General features: G+C 47.7%; 1 protein-coding gene across 3 annotated transcripts in view; it reads right to left on the reverse strand.

The window, feature by feature from the left end:
- The window catches only part of LOC147100932 (uncharacterized), a 94,167-nt gene that overhangs the window by 31,535 nt on the left and 44,213 nt on the right, over nucleotides 1–18,419 (reverse strand). For all 3 annotated transcript variants that reach the window (XM_085966028.1, XM_085966029.1, XM_085966030.1), the window contains one exon: nucleotides 3,523–3,630. In XM_085966028.1, the coding sequence (XP_085822154.1) occupies nucleotides 3,523–3,534 (12 nt within the window). In that variant the 5' untranslated portion in view covers nucleotides 3,535–3,630. The remainder of the gene's footprint in view (nucleotides 1–3,522; nucleotides 3,631–18,419) is intronic.

Genomic DNA, 18,419 nt, shown 5'->3' on the forward strand with positions numbered 1-18,419 from the left:
CATAGAAAGTTACAGCACGGAAGGAGGCCATTTCAGCCCATCGTGTCCACGCCGGCCAACACAGAGCTCTCCAGCCTAATCCCACTTCCCAGCTCTTGGTCCGTAGCCCTGCAGGTTAGAGCATCCCAAGTGCACATCCAAGTACTTTTTAAATGTGGTTAGGGTTTCTACCTTTACCACCCTTTCAGGCAGCGAGTTCCAGACCCCCACAACCTTCTGGTGAAGAAATTTCCCCTCAAATCCCCTCTAAACCTTCCCCCAATTATTTTAAATCTGTGCCCCCTGTTTTTTGATCCCCCTAAGGGAAATAGGTCCTTTCTATCCACTTTATCTAGGCCCCTCAATTTTTATACACCTCATCTGCACATCTTCAAAAAGGCAAGGGGGCAGGCTGCGGCCCGTGTCTAGGCCTCTGCCAATGCTGGCCTATTCCTGGCAGTCAGGAGGTGCTGAGAAGTGTTCTGGTGTGGCTGACTCTACATTTCCTCCTCGCGGTGGTGAAGTGAACCAACCGCACGATTGCAGAATCTTTAATGCTAGATTCTGAGGGGGATTGACAGGGTAAATGCTGAGAGGTTGTTTCCCCTGGCTGGAGTGTCTCGAACTAGGGGAGGCATAGATCAGGATAAGACTGAAATGAGGAGAAATTTCTTCACTCAGAGGGTTGTGAATCTTTGGAATTCTCTGCCCCAGAGGGCTGTGAATGCTGAGTCGTTGAGTATATTCAAGGCTGAGATCGATAGATTTTTGGACTCTAGGGGAATCAAGGAATATGAAGATGGGCGGGAAAGTGGAGTTGAGGTCGAAGATCAGCCATGATCTTATTGAATGGCGGAGCAGGCTCGAGGGGTCATATGGCCTACTCCTGCTCTTATGACGCCATTGTTTGGTAGTGCCTCGCACACTTGAAGAATTATTGGGAGATGCAGCGATACACCCTCCTTTAACAATTTCCATTGCCAGAACATTTTTACTGCCTTTCATTTGTTTAAACTACTATCAATTGGAGCCTCCTTAACTGAGAAATAGTGTTGTCCTGGAAGTCTGCCAAACTCCAAGCAGTTAACCCAGATAAATGATTAATCCAAGCAGAAAATATCACTGGACTCCAAATCACTCCCACTATCCGCGAGAGGATACTGGAATATCCTGCCAAATGCATTGTGCATGTTTATTGGGGCTCGGGTGAGCCAGTTCCAACTATCCCTCTCCCTCCCACCATGTTCAATCTCATTCTCATTTCTTTCCATTTTAAATCAGTAGTACGATGACCATTCCTCCTCTGAATTTCCCATGCTTGTTGCTCCCAAGTTCCAAAATATGCTGTCCGACACACATCCCTCTTGCAATCTCACTCTAAATCGTTCTATCGCAAGATTGCAAGAAAGTATTGAATTCCTTACATACCTCAGTCCCTCGCTCCCTCCCTCCCACAGCTTTTCAAAACTCGAACTCCATCTAATCACTGTATTTGTCGCGTCTCATTTCAACCTTGGCGCTGTCTCTGCTGGGCCGTGGCCCTTCACCTAGTTTTCTCAGTAACTAAAACAACCTTCAGATTTTACTTCAGACGTCAACACAGGCGCCCAAGTGTTAACGCAGCGAGCATTGGTTGAGGAAACTGCCACAGGTCCGGTCACCGACCTGCTGGCAAATTGCAAAGTGGCTTTTCAAAAAGAGGTCGCCTCCCATTTCAAAATGCACGTACGAGGCACATCCCTTTTGCAAATCCCACCTCAAAACAGCATTTCTGTACATTTCAGGCCTGAACCCTTCAAGGAAGGGAGATGAGATTTTTTTTTTTTTTTTTTTTTTTTAAAAACACAGCGAGTTGTTGTGATCTGGAATGCGCTGCCTGAAAGGGCGGTGGAAGCAGATTCAATAGTAGCTTTCAAAAGGGAATTGGATAAATACTTGAAGGGAAAAAATTTACAGGGATATGGGGAAAGAGCAGAGAGGAGAGCGGGGACTAATTGGAGAGCTCTTTCAAAGAGCCAGCACCGGCACGATGGGCCGAATGGCCTCCTTCTGGGCTGTATGATAGTAAAAAAAGCTAAAATAAAAGGAACTTAAAAAAATATTTTTTGAATTCACTTTGATAAATTGCACTTTGTGATCTTTAACTCTCATTGCATCGTCACCCTGCAATGGCAAGAACTTAAAGCAGGTTTCCGAAAAATGGCAGCATTTCGAAGAGTTGCCATTAGGCCGGTGGAAACCTGCTGGAGGAGGCAAGAGGGGAATTGTGCTGCGGAGATTGCAAAGCACAAGCCTCCAGCCATCAGCAGGGTGCTGGAGGTGTAATTCTACGCGCTACCCGTACACAACTAGGCAGTTCCCAACAGTGCCTCAGTCTCGCTTTCTGCCTTCGGAACTGCGAGAATACTAAAGCTTCAGGTCACCATTTTATAAAAAGGATACAGAGGCACTGGAGAGGGTGCAGAGAAGATTTACCAGAACTGCGAGGTTATACCCATCAGGAAAGGATGAACAGGCCGGGTCTCTTTTCTCTTGAAAGGAGAAGGCTGAGGGTTGACCTAATAGAGGTCTTTAAAATTATGAAAGGTTTTGATAGGTCACCTTATCGGAGGAAGGATATTCTTGCCATGGAGAGTGCGCAGTGAAGATTCACCAGGCTGATACCTGGGATGGCAGGAATGACATATGAGGAGAGATTGGGTCAATTAGGCTTATATTCACTAGAGTTTAGAAGAATGAGAGGGGATCTAATTGAAACTTATAAAATTCTAACAGGACTGGACAGACTAGATGCAGGAAGGATGTTCCCGATGGCGAGGGAGTCCAGAACCAGGGGTCACAGTCTAAGAATAAGGGGTAAGCCATTTAGGACTGAGATGAGGAGGAATTTCTTCACCCAGAGAGTGGTGAAACTGTGGAATTCTCTACCACAGAAGGCAATTGAGGCCAATTCATTAAATATATTCAAGGAGTTGGATATATTTCTTAAGGCTAAAGGGATCAAGGGATCAAGGGATATGGGAAGAAAGCAGGGGCAGGCTACTGAATTTGGATGATCAGCCATGATCTCATTAGATGGTGGAACAGGCTCGAGGGGCCGAATGGCCTACTCCTGCTCCTATCTTCTATGTTTCTATGATAGAGTAGACAGAGAGTGAGGAGGAGAGCAAAACTAGAGGCCATCAATCAATATAAGACAGTCACCAAGAAATCCAATAGGGAATTCAGAAGAAACTTCTTCACCCAGAGAGTGGTGAGAATGTGGAACTCGCTACCACAGGGAGTGGTTGAGGTGAATAGTATAGATGCATTTAAGGGGAGGCTGGACAAGCAGATGAGGGAGAAGGGAATAGAGGGTTACGCTGATAGAGTTAGATGAGGAAAGACGGGAGGAGGCTCGAGTGGAGCATAAATGCCAGTATGGACTGGTTGGGCCGAATGGCCTGTTTCTGTGCTGTAAATTCTATGTAAAGAACACACAAATATCCATCTCTTTCAAGCAAGACCTGCAGGCCCACATCAAGGCCCCAGGAGGATACCTACATTGCTGACCATTTCCTGGTTCTTCTTGATCCGCTCAAGCTCGGGGGTGCTGGCCACGGCACTGAATCCTTTCCCCTTGTTCTTTTCAAAATCTTCTTTGTATTGTACCTAGGAGGATGGAACAGAAAAGCGAGTTAGCCAATCTCTTAATGAAAACTAGGCTGGCACCGAGATAGTTACGTAGAATGAACAGCGCAGAAACAGGCCATTCAGCCCAGCTGGTCTGTGCCAGCGTTTATGCTCAACACGAGCCTCTTCCCAACTCTGCTTCATCTCACCCCATCAACATACCCCTCTATCCCTCTCGCCCTCACGTACTTATCTGGGCCAAGGGCTTAGATGTAGGAGAGTGACTGCTGCTGTAATATTAAAAATGCAAATGTCACTGCTTTTTAAAAAAAAAAAATTTAAATGATTAAATGCGAGGTATAAAAAAACTCAAAATTAAGCACAACAACTTGAATTTATATAGCGCCTTTAACACAGTAAAACATCCCAAGGCGCTTCACAGGAGCTTAATCAGACAAAGTTCGGCGCCGAGCCACAGAAGGAGATATTGGGGCAGAGCTCGATCAAAGAGCATCTTAAAAGGAGGAAAGAGAAGGAGCGAGATGGAGAGGTTTGGAAGGGAATTCCAGAGCTTAGAGCCCAGGCAGCTGAAGGCACGGCCACCAATGGTGGAGCGATTTAAATTCAGGGATGCGCAAGAGAAATAATTTTTTAATGAAAAAAACTAAAAATGCTCCACCAACTTTGTCTCTTCAACGTACGAGTTTTCAGGCATCTATACTTTCCTCCAAAACGAGTGAGAGAATATCGTCCACACCTAGAGCCCGAGAGAAGCCACCGACCGTCTGTGTAAATCACGGGCCGTTCTCAAGGTGGGGTTTTGTTTTTGAGCAGCGCTGGCTTTATGCTGTCTAGGCTGGTGGGCACTTGTACCCAGCAAGAGGAAGTGCATTCAGGAGAGAAACAGGGACACAATGGGGAAAAGAAAACACCATCAGAAGCCTTAGCATTGGGAGAACGGGCCTTGATGTGCCCAACGCGGAGTTTCCCCAGAGTGCCCATTGCCAGGGGACGTGGAAGATCCCACGGCACTATTTCAAAGAAGAGCAGGGGGAACAACAAGTGACTACACTTCCAAAAAAAGTACCTCATTGGCTGTGCAACCCCTTGGGACGTCCCGTGGTCGTGAAAGGCACGATATAAATGCTAGATTTTTTCCTTTCTTTCACCTCAATGTCCTGGCCAATCTTTATCCCTCAGCCAACAGCACTGAAACAGATGGTCTGTTAATGATCTCATTGCCGTTTGTGGGACCTTGCAGTGCACAAATTAGCTACTGCGTTTATTACACGTAGAACGTTGCTGTATTTCCTATCTCCCTGTAGCATGCCCCCTTCTAGGGTGGCCAACCCTCCAGGATTGTCCGGGAGTTGCCAGGAATTTAAGATTAATCTCCAGGACGATGCTGCGAGGCACAATGGAGAAAAACCACGGAGGCATTAAACAAAATTGTGTGGTTTTTTTCCCCATTTTATTTGAACAGTTTCATTTATTAGTTATAAAACTATCAGGAGCGGGGGGGGGGGGGGGGGGTGGGCGGGGGAGGAGAATGGCTGATTGACCGACAGTCAAGAATCACCCAATTGGTTAATGAAGAGTCTGTTCGCTACCCAATTGGCCATGGGAAGGCGGGGCACTGTGATAGTGGCGGTGTCGGGCGACCAATGGCGGGAGCTGGGGGGGGGGGGGGGCAGTTGGAAGCGAGAGCTCACGAGATGATGCCTCCAGGAATATGTCCAACCAAAGTCGGCAATCCGACTGAAAATTTGCACCCAGTCCTACTGAATAGGGTATTGGAAGAATTAATTCCATATCCAGGCAGGTCAGAACTCTAGCGGAACTGATTTATTGCTTAAAATGGATATTCAGTATCTCTCAAGGACAAAGTCACTTTTCCCCCTCCACTCAGTGCGATTAGATTTTGACAGCCAATGCATTGCAGAGGTGTCAAGATCCAGTTCAACTAACACGTGCCAAAATCCCGTGTAGAACAAGACCTGAATGCTGGATTGAGCAAGGAATGTCGAGTGTTAAAGTCTGTAAGCTTGGCTTCCTAACCAGATTCATTCATAAGAATAATTAAATCTGCACACCACATACTAATTTTGTTATGATTAAAAAAGTGTTTAGATGTGCTTTTCCTACAACAAAAATGCTGTATAAAAAAAAATGTATTCCTTTCATTCTCTTTTACAAAATTCAGAAGGGGAAGTTATGTCCGAACAGTTTCTGGTACAGACCAACAGCAGGGGACAGATGGCAGACTCGCTGCACGTCAGGCGAAGAGAGGATAAGTATTAATGGGCATCCCCGATTTTAATCGCTCCACCGTTGGCGGCCGTGCCTTCAGCTGCCTAGGCCCTAAGCTCTAGAAATCTCTCACTAAACCTCTCCGCCTCACTACCTTTCCCTCCTCCTTTAAGACGCTCTTTAAAATCTACCTCTGCGGCCAAGCTTTTGGTCACCTGTCTTAATATCTCCTTATATGTGGCTCGATGTCGAATTTTGTTTGATAAAAATCGCTCCCGTGAAGCGCCTTGGGACGTTTTTTTTAACAACATTAAAGGCGCTACATAAATGCAAGTTCTTGCTGATTATCTGCAATCGGTCCAATTCATTTTGCGGATAAAACTATCTCACTCAGAACATGAATGCTCCATTCACTTCAAGGCTCTCGGTGTGTCTCCTCAGTGTTGTACATCTTCAGTTCAGGTTAAAAGGGAGTCAATAGCACAGGCAGCCGGATGACAAGGTCCCAGCCAAAAACGTCAACTTTAATACTCTATTTATAGTACAGTACTGCCTGTGGAGGAAGCGTCGCAAGGCAAGCGAGGTGGTGCATATGCCTCCGGAGAGGCTGGAAGTACCAGCAGCAATGACATTGGCTGCCCGCACCACCACCGCCTGCAGTTGCATCTCCCATACTCCTGTAGCCCACTCACAGCGGTTTTGATATCCCTTCCCCTCATGCAGTGGATCAATGGGTAGGACTCTCGCCTCGGAGCCAGGGGATTGTGGGTTCGCATCCCACTCCAGAGCACAAAATCCAGACTGACGCTCCCAGTGCCAGTACTGAGGGAGTGCTGCACGGTTGGAGGTGCCGTCTTTCAGATGAGCCATTAAACCGAGGCCCTGCCTGTCCACTTGGGTGGATGTGAAAGATCCCAGGGCAATATTTTGAAGAGCAGGGGAGTTATCCCTGGTGTCCTGGCCAATATTTATCCCTCAACATCACTTAAAAAAAATAGATTAATCTGGTCATGATCACATTGCTGTCTGGGAGCTTGCTGTGCGCAATTGGCTGCCGCGTTTCCTAAATTACAAGTGACTGCACGTCAAAAGTAATTCATCGACTGTAAAGTGAAAGGTGCTATATAAATTCTTTCTTTCGTGCATGCTTCCCAGACAATGGAGACTTTGCCCAAAACATAAATCGGGTCATATGCCATCAGTTGATAGGGTTGCCGACACCGATTGGACATATTCCTGGAGGTGTCATCACATGACCTCTTGCCTCCACCCTCCCCCCATTGGTTACCCAAAGCACCAATCCTTCCGGCGCACCGCCTTCCTACACCAATCAGAAAGCGAATAGACTCTTCATTACCCGATTGGATGGTTCTTGACTGTTAGTCAAACAGCCGTTTATCCCACCTCCAACAGTTTTATAACTAATAGACAAAAAAGTGTTCTAAGAAAAAAAAATGTAAACGATTTTTTATTGCCCGTGATTTTTCTCCCAAAGTTTGCTCGCAGCAGCATCCGGGAGATTAGTCTCTACTTCCTGGAGGTTCCAGGGCAATCCTGGAGGGTTGACAACCCAATCAGTTGGGCACGTTTAGCGGAAATGCTGTTCAGACCTCAGCAGGACAGCGCGATATCCTCGGTTACTACAACCAGCTGGGGGAGGGGAGAGAAAAATCAATGTTGGCCAAATTGGCCCATCTGAAACAGATGGTTTCAAATCAGAAGCACCACAGAGAAACAGCAACACTACTGGAATCTACAGGCTGGCACAACCCTCCTTTCTCACCTGGAGGACAATATGTGGCAGCAGGGGGAAGGGGGACAGAAAATGAGCAGAAAAACCAGCCATGCTCTTCGACGCACCATTCAGACCGAGTACGTCGCACCAGGACCTGGGGTGGCGCGGACATAGAAGCATTTTGGGTTTCCTCAGGTTCAACCCAGAGAGAGAGTGGTGAGAAGGTGGAGCTCTCAGAGTGGTTGAGACAAATAGTTTGGTTGTATTTAAGGGGAAGCTAGATAAGCACATGAGGGAGAAGGGAATAGAGGGATATGCTGATGAGAGTTGGATGAGGAAGGATGGGAGGAGGCTCGAGTGGAGCATAAACGCCTGCATGGACTGGCTGGGCCGAATGGCCTGTTTCTGTGGTGTATATTCTATGTAACCTGAATTTTGGGAAAGAGCAGGGGAGGGGGCGGGGAGTGGAACTAATTGGACAGCTCTTTCAAAGAGCCGGCACAGGCACGATGGGCTGAATAGCCTCCCTCTGTACTGTAAGATTTTTTGATTTTAATTGAACTGCTCAGGATGGTACTCTTCTGCATTCCATCACTCTCCCATGAGAGCCTACCTTTGACATCAATTGCCAATGCTGAGCTTAAATATTCATTATATGAAGCAGGGTGGGTGGAGGCTTGTGTGGAGCATAACCACCAGCTTAGACCAGTTGTGCTGCAAATTCTATGTAATAGCACCTTTATATAGCAGCTGGTAAGAAAGGGCAGGCAGCGGAAACACTACAGATATTTTCAGGTTGTTTTCAATCTTATGCGCACCTTTGTCAAAGCACACAAATGTAAACGTGAGAGAGAATCGTGCCTATATAAGGCAAGGTTACAACTCTCTCGATTGCCTGAACAAGATTGTCTGTTGCAGTCCGGAGGCCCCAGGCGAGTGGGCTCAATCACTCGCTCACTGTCCCAGTGAGAGAGTTCAGAGCCGATAAACCTCCAGGGCAATTGGTCGAGCCTTGGACATTCAATCATTTCAACAAAACCCAGCAATGTCAAAGTAATGGAACTTTAGGCGGTGTCCAAACAGATTTCAAGCCAGCATAAATCAGAAAAAAAGTGTATTTTTGGAAAATATTTCAAATCAAAAACACTTTTCATTGACAGATTTGAAAGCAAAACTATAGCCTTTTGTGATCAAAAGAAAAAAATACAAGGCAGGCCTAGAGAAATGAAAATAGAAGGACCCTTCCCCGTGCCCCAGTGGGTAACCTGGCAATAAGTGGTCTCCGGGGAGCTTACATTCAATAACAATTAACGTGGGGTGGGGTGGGGATGAGACAGCTTCTATCTACAACTTTCACTATTCATTCCTCTACCTTCTCGCTCTTCACAGGACCGTTACCAAACAAAATGTGACGCCGAGCCGCACGAGGCGATATTAAGAAAGGTGACCTAAAGCTCGGCCAGTAGGTTTTAAGGAGCATTTTAATGGAGGAGAGATAGACAGGTGGAAAGGTTTCGGGAGGGATTTACAGAGCTTAGGGCCTCGGCAGCTAAAGGCCACCAATGGTCGCGAGATTAAAATGGGGGATGCGTAAGAGGCCAGAATTGGAGGTGCGCAGATATCTCGGAGAGTTGTAGGGCTGCAGGAGATTTCAGAGATAGGGAGGGGCAAGGCCATGGAGCGATTTGAAAACGAGACTGAGACTTTTAAGATCACACACCTCCCTCCCTCCCTCAACTACAGCTCTCCAACAACTGGAGTTTTCGAAATTGTGTTCCTTCAGGTGAAGAATTTTAGCGCTGGAGAATCGGTCACTTTCTAATACGAGGCCCGGGCACGAGAGATTTCCAGAGAAAGTTTTATTCTGCCTTAGGTCATGCACACTAGGATACAGGATGAGAAAGCCTAAATTCGTTTCGCATCGGATTCTTACAGCCAGCAGACAATGCACAGGAGTGTGATGGAATACTCTCCACTTGCCTGGATGAGTGCAGCTCCAACACTCAAGAAGCTCGACACCATCCAGGACAAAGCTGCCCACTTGGTTGGCACCCCATCCACCACCTTAAACATTCACTCCCTCCACCACCGGCGCACCGCGGCTGCAGTGTGTACCATCTACAAGATGCACTGCAGCAACTTGCCAAGGCTTCTTCGGCAGCACCTCCCAAAACAGCGACCTCTACCACCTAGAAGGACAAGGGCAGCAGGTGCATGGGAACACCACCACTTCCAAGTACCCCTCCAAGTCACACACCATCCTGACTTGGAAATATATCACCGTTCCTTCATCGGCGCTGGGTCAAAATCCTGGAACTCCCTCCCAAACAGCACTGTGGGAGCACCTTCACCACACGGACTGCAGCGGTTCAAGGTGGCGGCTCACCACCACCTTCGAGGGAAACTAGGGATGGGCAATAAATGCTGGCCTTGCCAGCGACGCCCACACCCCGTGAATGAATACATTTTTAAAAACTTGGTATGGGGAAGGCGATGCGTCGCAAGGATGGACGTGTTGGGCGACCAATGGTGGGAGAGTGGGGGGTGGGCCAGTTGGAGGCACGAGGTCATGTGATGGAACCTCCAGGAACAGAGCTAACCACAGTTGGAAATTCTAGGTTCAAGCCCTTTATTCACACAGAATCACAGAAACCCCACAGTGCAGATAGAGGCCATTTCGGCCCATCGAGCCTGCACCGACACATATCCCACCCTATCCCCATAACCCCACGTATTTAATCCCCCTAACACTAAGGGTCAATTTTTATCATATCCAATCAACCTAACCCGCACATCTTTGGGCTGTGGGAGGAAACCCACGCAAACACGGGGAGAATGTGCAAACTCCACACAGACAGTCACCCGAGGCCGGATTCGAACCCGGGTCCCTGGCACTGTGAGGCAACAGTGCTAACCACTATGCCACCGTATTCAGTAGAGAAACACAGCACAAGACCCGACAGAGTGGTGTGACCCAGCTGTATCTCACTCCAAAGGAAACAGTGGCACTTATTCTCCTTAATTAAGTCCCTTGCGGTAGAGTAGTCTTGAAAAACAACCTCAATAGTTGAACACAAGAAAATACATCACGAGAAGAGCAGTTTAGACAAAAGTAATGAAATATTTCGAGTCACTCTGTCCTCACTGGAGCTCAGTCCTTGGGCAACAAGCATTGTATGTGTGATAATGAGGAACGTGCTTCTCTATCTAATAGACAATATATTGAACACAACACTTTAAAAAAAAAAAAGGCACCAATTCAATCATTTTATAGGGGTAACTTTATAAGCACTGGCATCTAAAGAAAGAAAAACTTGCATTTATATAGCGCCTTTCATGACCTCAGCGCTTTACAGCCAATGAAGTACTTTTGAAGAGTAGTCGCTGTTATAATGTAGGAAAAATTACAAAGACCAAAAACAGTGCCCCGTTAAAACTTATTTGGTGGGGGGGGGGGGGGGTGGATATGGGCCACAGGCGGGTATATGGAGTAAGGTCGCAGATCAGCCATGATCTCATTGAATGGCCTCCTCCTGTTCCTATGTGGGGAAGAGGGGGAGCAGGGACAGAAAGTCCTGCCCTCGAGCCCATGCTAAGCACACATGGTCACATATTTGCGTTTCCATCTTCCCATACAATGCATGGCCCATTCAATACAGGGGTCAAATCAAAAGAGAGCCCAAAGCAAAGGCTTACCCCACCCAGGAGCACCAGCTCCCACACCCAGTTTTCTAAGCTTAAATTGAAATGCGCCTTTGCTCTCCGCAAGGAGACACATGCTGCCCTTGATCTCCAACAGCCCCGAACTGCGCTCCCACCATTGGTTGCCCAATTGGCTCACTGCCACCTTCTCAAGGGCAATTAGGGATGGGCAATAAATGCTGGCCTTGGCAGCGATGCCCACATCCCATTAAAAACGAATTTAAAAAAAATACATCCATCATTGTTCAGAAATATTTATTTTAAAAAAATGAAAGTTTGCTCAAAGTGTTCGGCTTCAAAGGGTACTTACTTTAAGGCAACTATCCTTTCTAAGTGGTTGACATTCAGTTCCGGGCTCCCTTTTTTATGGAGGCCTGTATTAGCAGGCTCTGGTTGCCATGGCAGCAAGACTTGGCACCGCACCAGCTGTGTGTTCAGGAGGTGCTGTACGTGATGGCAAGGATATTAGCGCTTCACCGATTGCATCGAGAGCAATGGATTCATTTCCAAATCGTTTTTTTTTTGTTGAGAAGGGTGGGGGTGCGGGGGGGAAAGAGAGAGAAACGCAACGCTTTAAAGGTATGAAGGACCTCTCATCAACAACCGATATGGTAGGCCTTGATGTGGACTATCCAGAGATGGCCGTCCTAATGCAGAGGCACCCCCTCGAACCCTAATCCCAAACAGGGCTGCTAACTCTAGTTGGGCCTAATACTGGAGGTTGCACCACATGACATCCACCTCTCCGTCCCATCAAACATTATGGGCTGGATTTTGCCAGCCCTGGGGAGGCAGGGCTGCCGGCGAAAATGGCAGAATTTGGGCGAGTGTGCCCAACCCGCCCCCATGCCATCTTGCCAGGAGGCGGGTAGCCGACCCATGCCAGGGCGGGTAGGGGATTAATGCCAATTAACTTCCTGTTAACAGGCAATTTTTTAAAAACTAATCCCCATTTTGAGCCCTGAAGTTTGGGCTTCCCAACGGCTCCGAACCTCACCAGGGTCAGCGAGGCGGGCCGTCGGTCTGCAGGGGTCGGAGGGGCTGAGATGTCCAGTGTGCAGGTGAGTAATGGGTGCATGTGTGCAGAGGTAAGTATATAAGGTGTTTTAACAAGTTTTACTTATCTTTACTTCTTCCTGCAGGCTTCCTCCCTTCAGGTCTCGGGAGTCCCTCAGCTCACTGGCACAGAAAGCAGAATGGCCGCTGAACTGTCAAAAGCTGCAGCTTTCTGGTCAGGAAGGCTTTCTAATTGAGCCTTGAGTAAAGACACAACTTAGAAGACAGATTGTCAGCTTCACAGAGCCGTCAAACGATGACATTTCATCTGTCAAAAGCTCTCGACAGATGAAACGGCACTCGCTGACGTCACCTGTAACTGGCTTTCCCTTAATTGGCCTGCTGATCCCGCTGGGCGGGCTCAACAAGGTCAATCAAGGGAAAGTAGCGTGGGTTGGCCACAAGTCGATGGAGGCGGGACTAAAACCCAACAAGTGGGAGTCCAGCCTCCAAAAGCTCCCCATTGACAAAATCCAGCCCAATGTTTTCCCCAATATTTCTATAACTAATAAATGGAAGCGCTCAAGGAAAATTTTAAAAAATATGTTTTTTTTAATAAAATGGCCCCATGATATTTCTCCTGGGTTGCTCGCAGGAGTATCCATTAACTCCTGGAGACTCCAGGGCAATCCTGGAGGGTTGGCATTCCTAATCCCAACCCTCTTCCCCAACACCCTATGAAAAGTACTCTTTTTCTTTTCCCCCCCCCCCCCCCCAACCTCACATGAAGCGTTTTTGCAAACCCTCTTTTTGCACCTCCCTCGGGAGCGTGAGGAGCAATGTAATCGCAATGACCCTGCAAGCAGACAGTCTGCGGTGTGCCACATCCAAAATGGATGACCTACTTGAAAAGCACTTTTACGTCCACCCGAGGGAGGGCAGAAAGGGACCTCGGTTTAACGTCTCATTCGAAAGACGGCATCCCCGACAGTGCAGCACTCCTTCGGTACTGCACTGGAGCGTCGGCCTAGATTTGTGCTCAGTTGTCTGGAGTGGGACCTGAACCCACGACCTTCTGCCTCAAGAGACGAGGCAAGTTAGTCACTGTAGGAATAAAGAGGTGCCAGAAAGTCAATCCTCAGCACACAAAAACAGCAGCTAAACAATCGGGTAAGGAAAACATCCTACGATAGCAAAATACTGCAGATGCTGGAAATCCGAAATAACAACAGAAAACGCTGGAAAAACTCAGCAGGCCAGGCAACATCTGAGGAGAGAGAAACAGAGTCAACGCTTCAGGTCGAAGACCTTTCGTCAGAACTGGAAAAAAGCAGGAAATGGAAAGCAGGTTTAGGGGCTGGGAAAAGGGGGAGGGGATGACGGAACAAAAGGGAAGGTCAGTGATAGGATAGAAAGCAGGAGATTGAGAGACATTGAGAGAAGGAAAACATCCTGCTCACTCAGTTTGTTTATGCAAAATAATGAGGGGCTTTTTTTTTTTTTTTTTTTTTAAACTCGTCGACAACAACACATGCCCCATTTCCTGCCTTCTTCTATTCAAGTTAATTCAGGTTCCAAGTCTAATTTGCATAAACATTGAGGCAAATCACGTAAAGTGGACAACAAGCCACCGCAACTGCGTTTCTAACAGTCTCGAAGTGTAAATCGGCACAAAGGCGTCTAGGCTCCTGCATAAAAGGTTAAGTTCCCCCGTGATCCATGGGTAAAAAGAACAGGATGAAAACACACTTCCCGCTGGGTGCGAACGGCAGCTTATTAAAAATTCCACTGGGAGTCTCGGCAGAGCTCACAGCAGCTCATAAACCAAATTGCTTTGAAATGCAGCGACTGCTACATTGCCAAGTCGGGCAGCCAATTTTTTTTGGGGGGGGGGGGGTGCACAGCAAGATCCCACAAACGTCAATGAGACAATTGGCCAGTTCATAGAATCTTAACAGTGCAAGAGGGATGCCCCCTTCGGTCCATCGTGCCTGTGCCAGCCCTCAAGAGCTATCCAATTAGTCCCGCTCCCCCCTGCTCTCTCCCCATGGCCGCTGCAAAATTTCTCCCCTTCCAAGATAATCTTGTTTTTTTGTTTGGTGATGCTGGTCGAAGGAAGAATGTTGGCCTGCTCTCTCTCAAACAGTGCCTGGAGATTTCTTAAATCCACCTGATCCACCGGAACAAGCAAAACGGCCTCAGTTTAACCTCACATCCCCTCTTCTTAGGCAGTCCCTCGGAACCGAGGATGACTTGCTTCCACATTAAAAATGAGTTTGCAGGTGACTGATGAGTCCAATGCGGGACCTACAGTACGATAGCAAAATACTGCAGATGCTGGAAATCCAAAATAACAGAAAATGCTGGAAAAACTCAGCAGGCCAGGCAACATCCATGGAGAGAAAATAGAGTCGACGTTTCGGGTCAAAACCCTTTTTCAAAACTGGAAAGGAAATGAAATAGATCGAAGGCAGGGCTGGGAGAGAACAAAAGAAGTGAAGAGACATTAAGAGGTATTCAAAACCAGACGAGATGGTGATAGGACTAGTGGAGACAAAAGATGGCTCTAGATTAGGTGTGAAATGTTCTGGCAGAATGGGAGACAGCTGCCATGTGGGAGAGAGAAAAAAAGGGGGGGGGGAAAAGGGCCAAAACAAAGATGTGGATAAAATATAAGCAAAAATGTAATGGGGGCCAAGGTTATGATCTGAAATTGTTGAACTCGATATTGAGTCCAGAAGGCTGTAAAGTGCCTAATCGGAAGATGAGGTGCTGTTCCTCAAGTTTACGTTGAGCTTCTGTGGAACAATGCAAGAGCCCGAGTACAGTGAGGTCTGAGTGGGAATGGGGCGGTGAATTACAGTGACAGGCGACCGGAAGCTCGGGGTCCCCCTTACGGACTGAACAGAGGTGTTCCGCAAAGCGGTCACCCAATCCTCTGTCACAGGTGGGGCAGACGGTGGTTGAAGGGGCGGGTGGGTGGGGTGCTTGGGTTGACGTGCGCTCCTTGCGCTGCCTGCGCTTGGCTTCCGCTTGCTCCCGGCGAAAAGTCAGAAGTTTAAGAGGACATCTCCTAAGAGGACAGCAATGCCAGTCTCCCTCAGCACTACACTGGAGCACCGGCCTGGATTACGCGTTCATTACTGGAGTGGAGTGCGAATCCGACAAACTTCCGACTCCGGAGGCAAGAATGTTACCAGCTAGGAATTTTTACAGGCTGCTGCTCTGTTGAACAGGGAGCATCCAGTTAATATGCCCCCTTACGCAAGCTAAAAAAAAGCTGCAGAATCCCTTCTGCTCAATTACACGTTTATCCGGCCAATCTTCATCCACGTGGACATCCCAACTGCTCCCCCCCTGGGCGCGCACAATCCCATCGCAGACTTTCTTTTGGAACATCACATGAAAAAAAAAATAGGCATATGTAAAAATAGTTGTGTGATGTGACTGAGCCAATCTGGAGTCTGGATTCACAATCCGGATGGAGAAAGAGCAAGAGTGTGGGACTAATAGCTCTTTCAAAGGAAACTGGCCGTCGAAGCCAACGAAAACAGGTTTCTTAAAAGAATTGTGGCCATCGCCAAGGTAGATGGTTTTTAAAAAAGAAAAAAATTCTCATCCTTGTTTTAAATCACTCCGTGGCTTCACCCCTCACCCATCCGTCACCCCCTCCAGCCCTACAACCCTCCGAGATCTCTGTGCCAATTCTGTCCTCTTGCGTATCCCCGATTTTCATCGTCCCACCATTGGCGGCCGTGCTTTTAGCTGCCCGGGGCCCCTAAGCTCTGGAATTCCTTCCCTAAACCTCTCCGCGCCTCTCTCTCCCCCTCCTGTAAGACACTCCTTAAAATCTACCTCTTTGACCACACATTTGGGCACCTGTCCCAATATCTCGTGTGGCTCGGTGTCAAATTGTATTTGATAACATTCCTGCCAAATGCCTTGGGATGTTTTACTACATTAAAAGGCACTATATAAACGCAAGTAGTTGCTGTTATGCTCGAGGAGCTGCACCTCATCTTTCGATTAGGCACTTTACAGCCTTCTGGACTCAGAGTTCAACAATTTCAAACCGTAACCTCGGCCCCCATGTTTTCTTTTCTCTCACATGGCAGCTGTCGATCATTCTGCCAGTGCCATTTACACTTCATCTAGAGTCATCTTTTGTTTCTTAACTTGCCCCATTACCATCTCCTTTTGCCTTGCACCATCTCTCCTGCCTTCCACCCCATCACAGACCTCCCCTTTGTTATTTCCCCCCCTCCTCCCTTTCCCTGCTCCTACACTTGCTTAAATATCTGCTACTTCTCCAAATGTTTCCAGTTTTGACGAAGCAAAGGTCATCGAACTGAAACGCTGGGCTGGATTTTCATTGGGGTGTGGAGGCGGGATTGGAGGCGTGTGGGGGGTTAAAATCCCAAAATCGAGGGTGCCAACCCCATCCCGCCTCCGAGCCAGTTTCAAAGGAGGCGGGTACCCGCCCCGCACTGGGACCCGCCTCCCCGAGGCGGGAAGGGGATTAGTGCCAATTAACTGCCTGTTAACAGGAAGTTTTTAGCCTAATCCCTATTTTCATTGGTGAAATGTGGGATTCCCGACGGCTCCAAACCACGCCAAGTTAGCGAGGCGGACCGTCGGGATGAAGGGCTTGGAGGGGGTCGAGATGTCCGGTGTTCAGGTGAGTGATGGGTGCGTGAGTGCAGAGGTAAGTGTGTTTGGTCTGTGTGTAAAGTGTTTAAAAGAAGTTCTACTAATCTTTACTTACCTTTACAGCCTTCCTTCCTTCAGGTCTCGGGAGTCCCTCATCTCACCGGCACAGAAAGCAGAATAGCCGCCAGCTGTCAAAATCTGCAGCCTCTGCTTTCTGTTCCGGGGAGATCTCCCAGTTAATTCCTTCCTCTCAGGATGATTTAGAGTACAGATTGTCAGTGTTTGACAGCTTCAAACAGCTGTGAAACGCTGATATTTCATCTGTCAAAAGGTCTTGACAGATGAAATTTCAATCTGTGATGTCACCTGTTGCCGGGTGTCCCTTAATTGGCCCACTGGGCAGGCTCAACAAGGTCAATCAAGTCTAAATCGCGTGAGTTGGCTAGAACTCGATGGAGGCGGGACTACAACCCCAAAAGTTGTAGTCCTGCCTCCTACCCGCCTCCTCAATGAAAATCCAGCCCATTAACTCTTGTTTCTCTCCCCACCACGCTGCCTGACCTCTGCTGAGTGTTCCCAGCATTTTCTGTTGCTGTTATGCGTTGGGTTCCCCAAATGCGAGGAATTTGTCTCCTTTCGAGACTTTGCTCTTTACATAATTGGCCGCCACATTTGCCTACATACCAATGGTTAGAATGTGGAACTTGCTACCACAGGGAGTGGTTGAGGCGAATAACAGAGATGCCTTTAAGGGGAAGCTCGATAAATACATGAGGGAGAAAGGAATAGAAGTTCTTGCTGATAGGATGAAATGAAATGGGGTGGGAGGAGGCTCGTGTGGAGCATAAACACTGGCGTGGACCAGTTGGGCTGACTGGCCTGTTTCTGTGCTGTAAATTCTATGTAAAAATTACATTTTAAAAAGTAATTAATTGGCTGTAAAGCAGTTAGGTAGACCCTGCAGACTCGACAGGGCGCTCTGTAAATGCAAGTTCTCTCTATTGGTAGTTTTTAAAGCAGGCTATTTTCCGATACCTGCATTTATGTGGGTCTATTAATTGCGATCCTGCTACTTCCCCCCCCCCCCCAATACCCGCTGGTCTATTAATTCAGCTCCTGGAACTCTGAATTGGCTGCAGTTAAATCGTTTTAATTTCCTAGCCCGGTCAAAGACGTGCAGACCCGGGTAAAACGGGTTCAGTCACCGGGCTAAAATCGGATTAAAATCGCACAAACGCCAGGAGTAGGGTGGTGGGCTCTCGAAGATCTAAATCAAAAGACCAATGTAAGAAACAGGACATGTCTGTGAAGCTGATGATCGTTTGCCTGCAAGGAACAGGTTGATTCAATGGGTGTGAACGGTCTTCACATTTTTCCAATTATTTTAATTGCCACAGTAATTTCTCAGTATGGGTAAGCTGCCAACACGTTCACAGTAACAAGCCTGAGCACCAGTCAGAGAGCCCTTCAAGCCTCATCTGGGCAGGCTGCACTC

This window comes from Somniosus microcephalus, chromosome 24, assembly GCF_052327205.1.
Source record: "Somniosus microcephalus isolate GS21.2 chromosome 24, FLI_Smic_1.0, whole genome shotgun sequence".
NCBI classification, from domain to species: domain Eukaryota; kingdom Metazoa; phylum Chordata; class Chondrichthyes; order Squaliformes; family Somniosidae; genus Somniosus; species Somniosus microcephalus.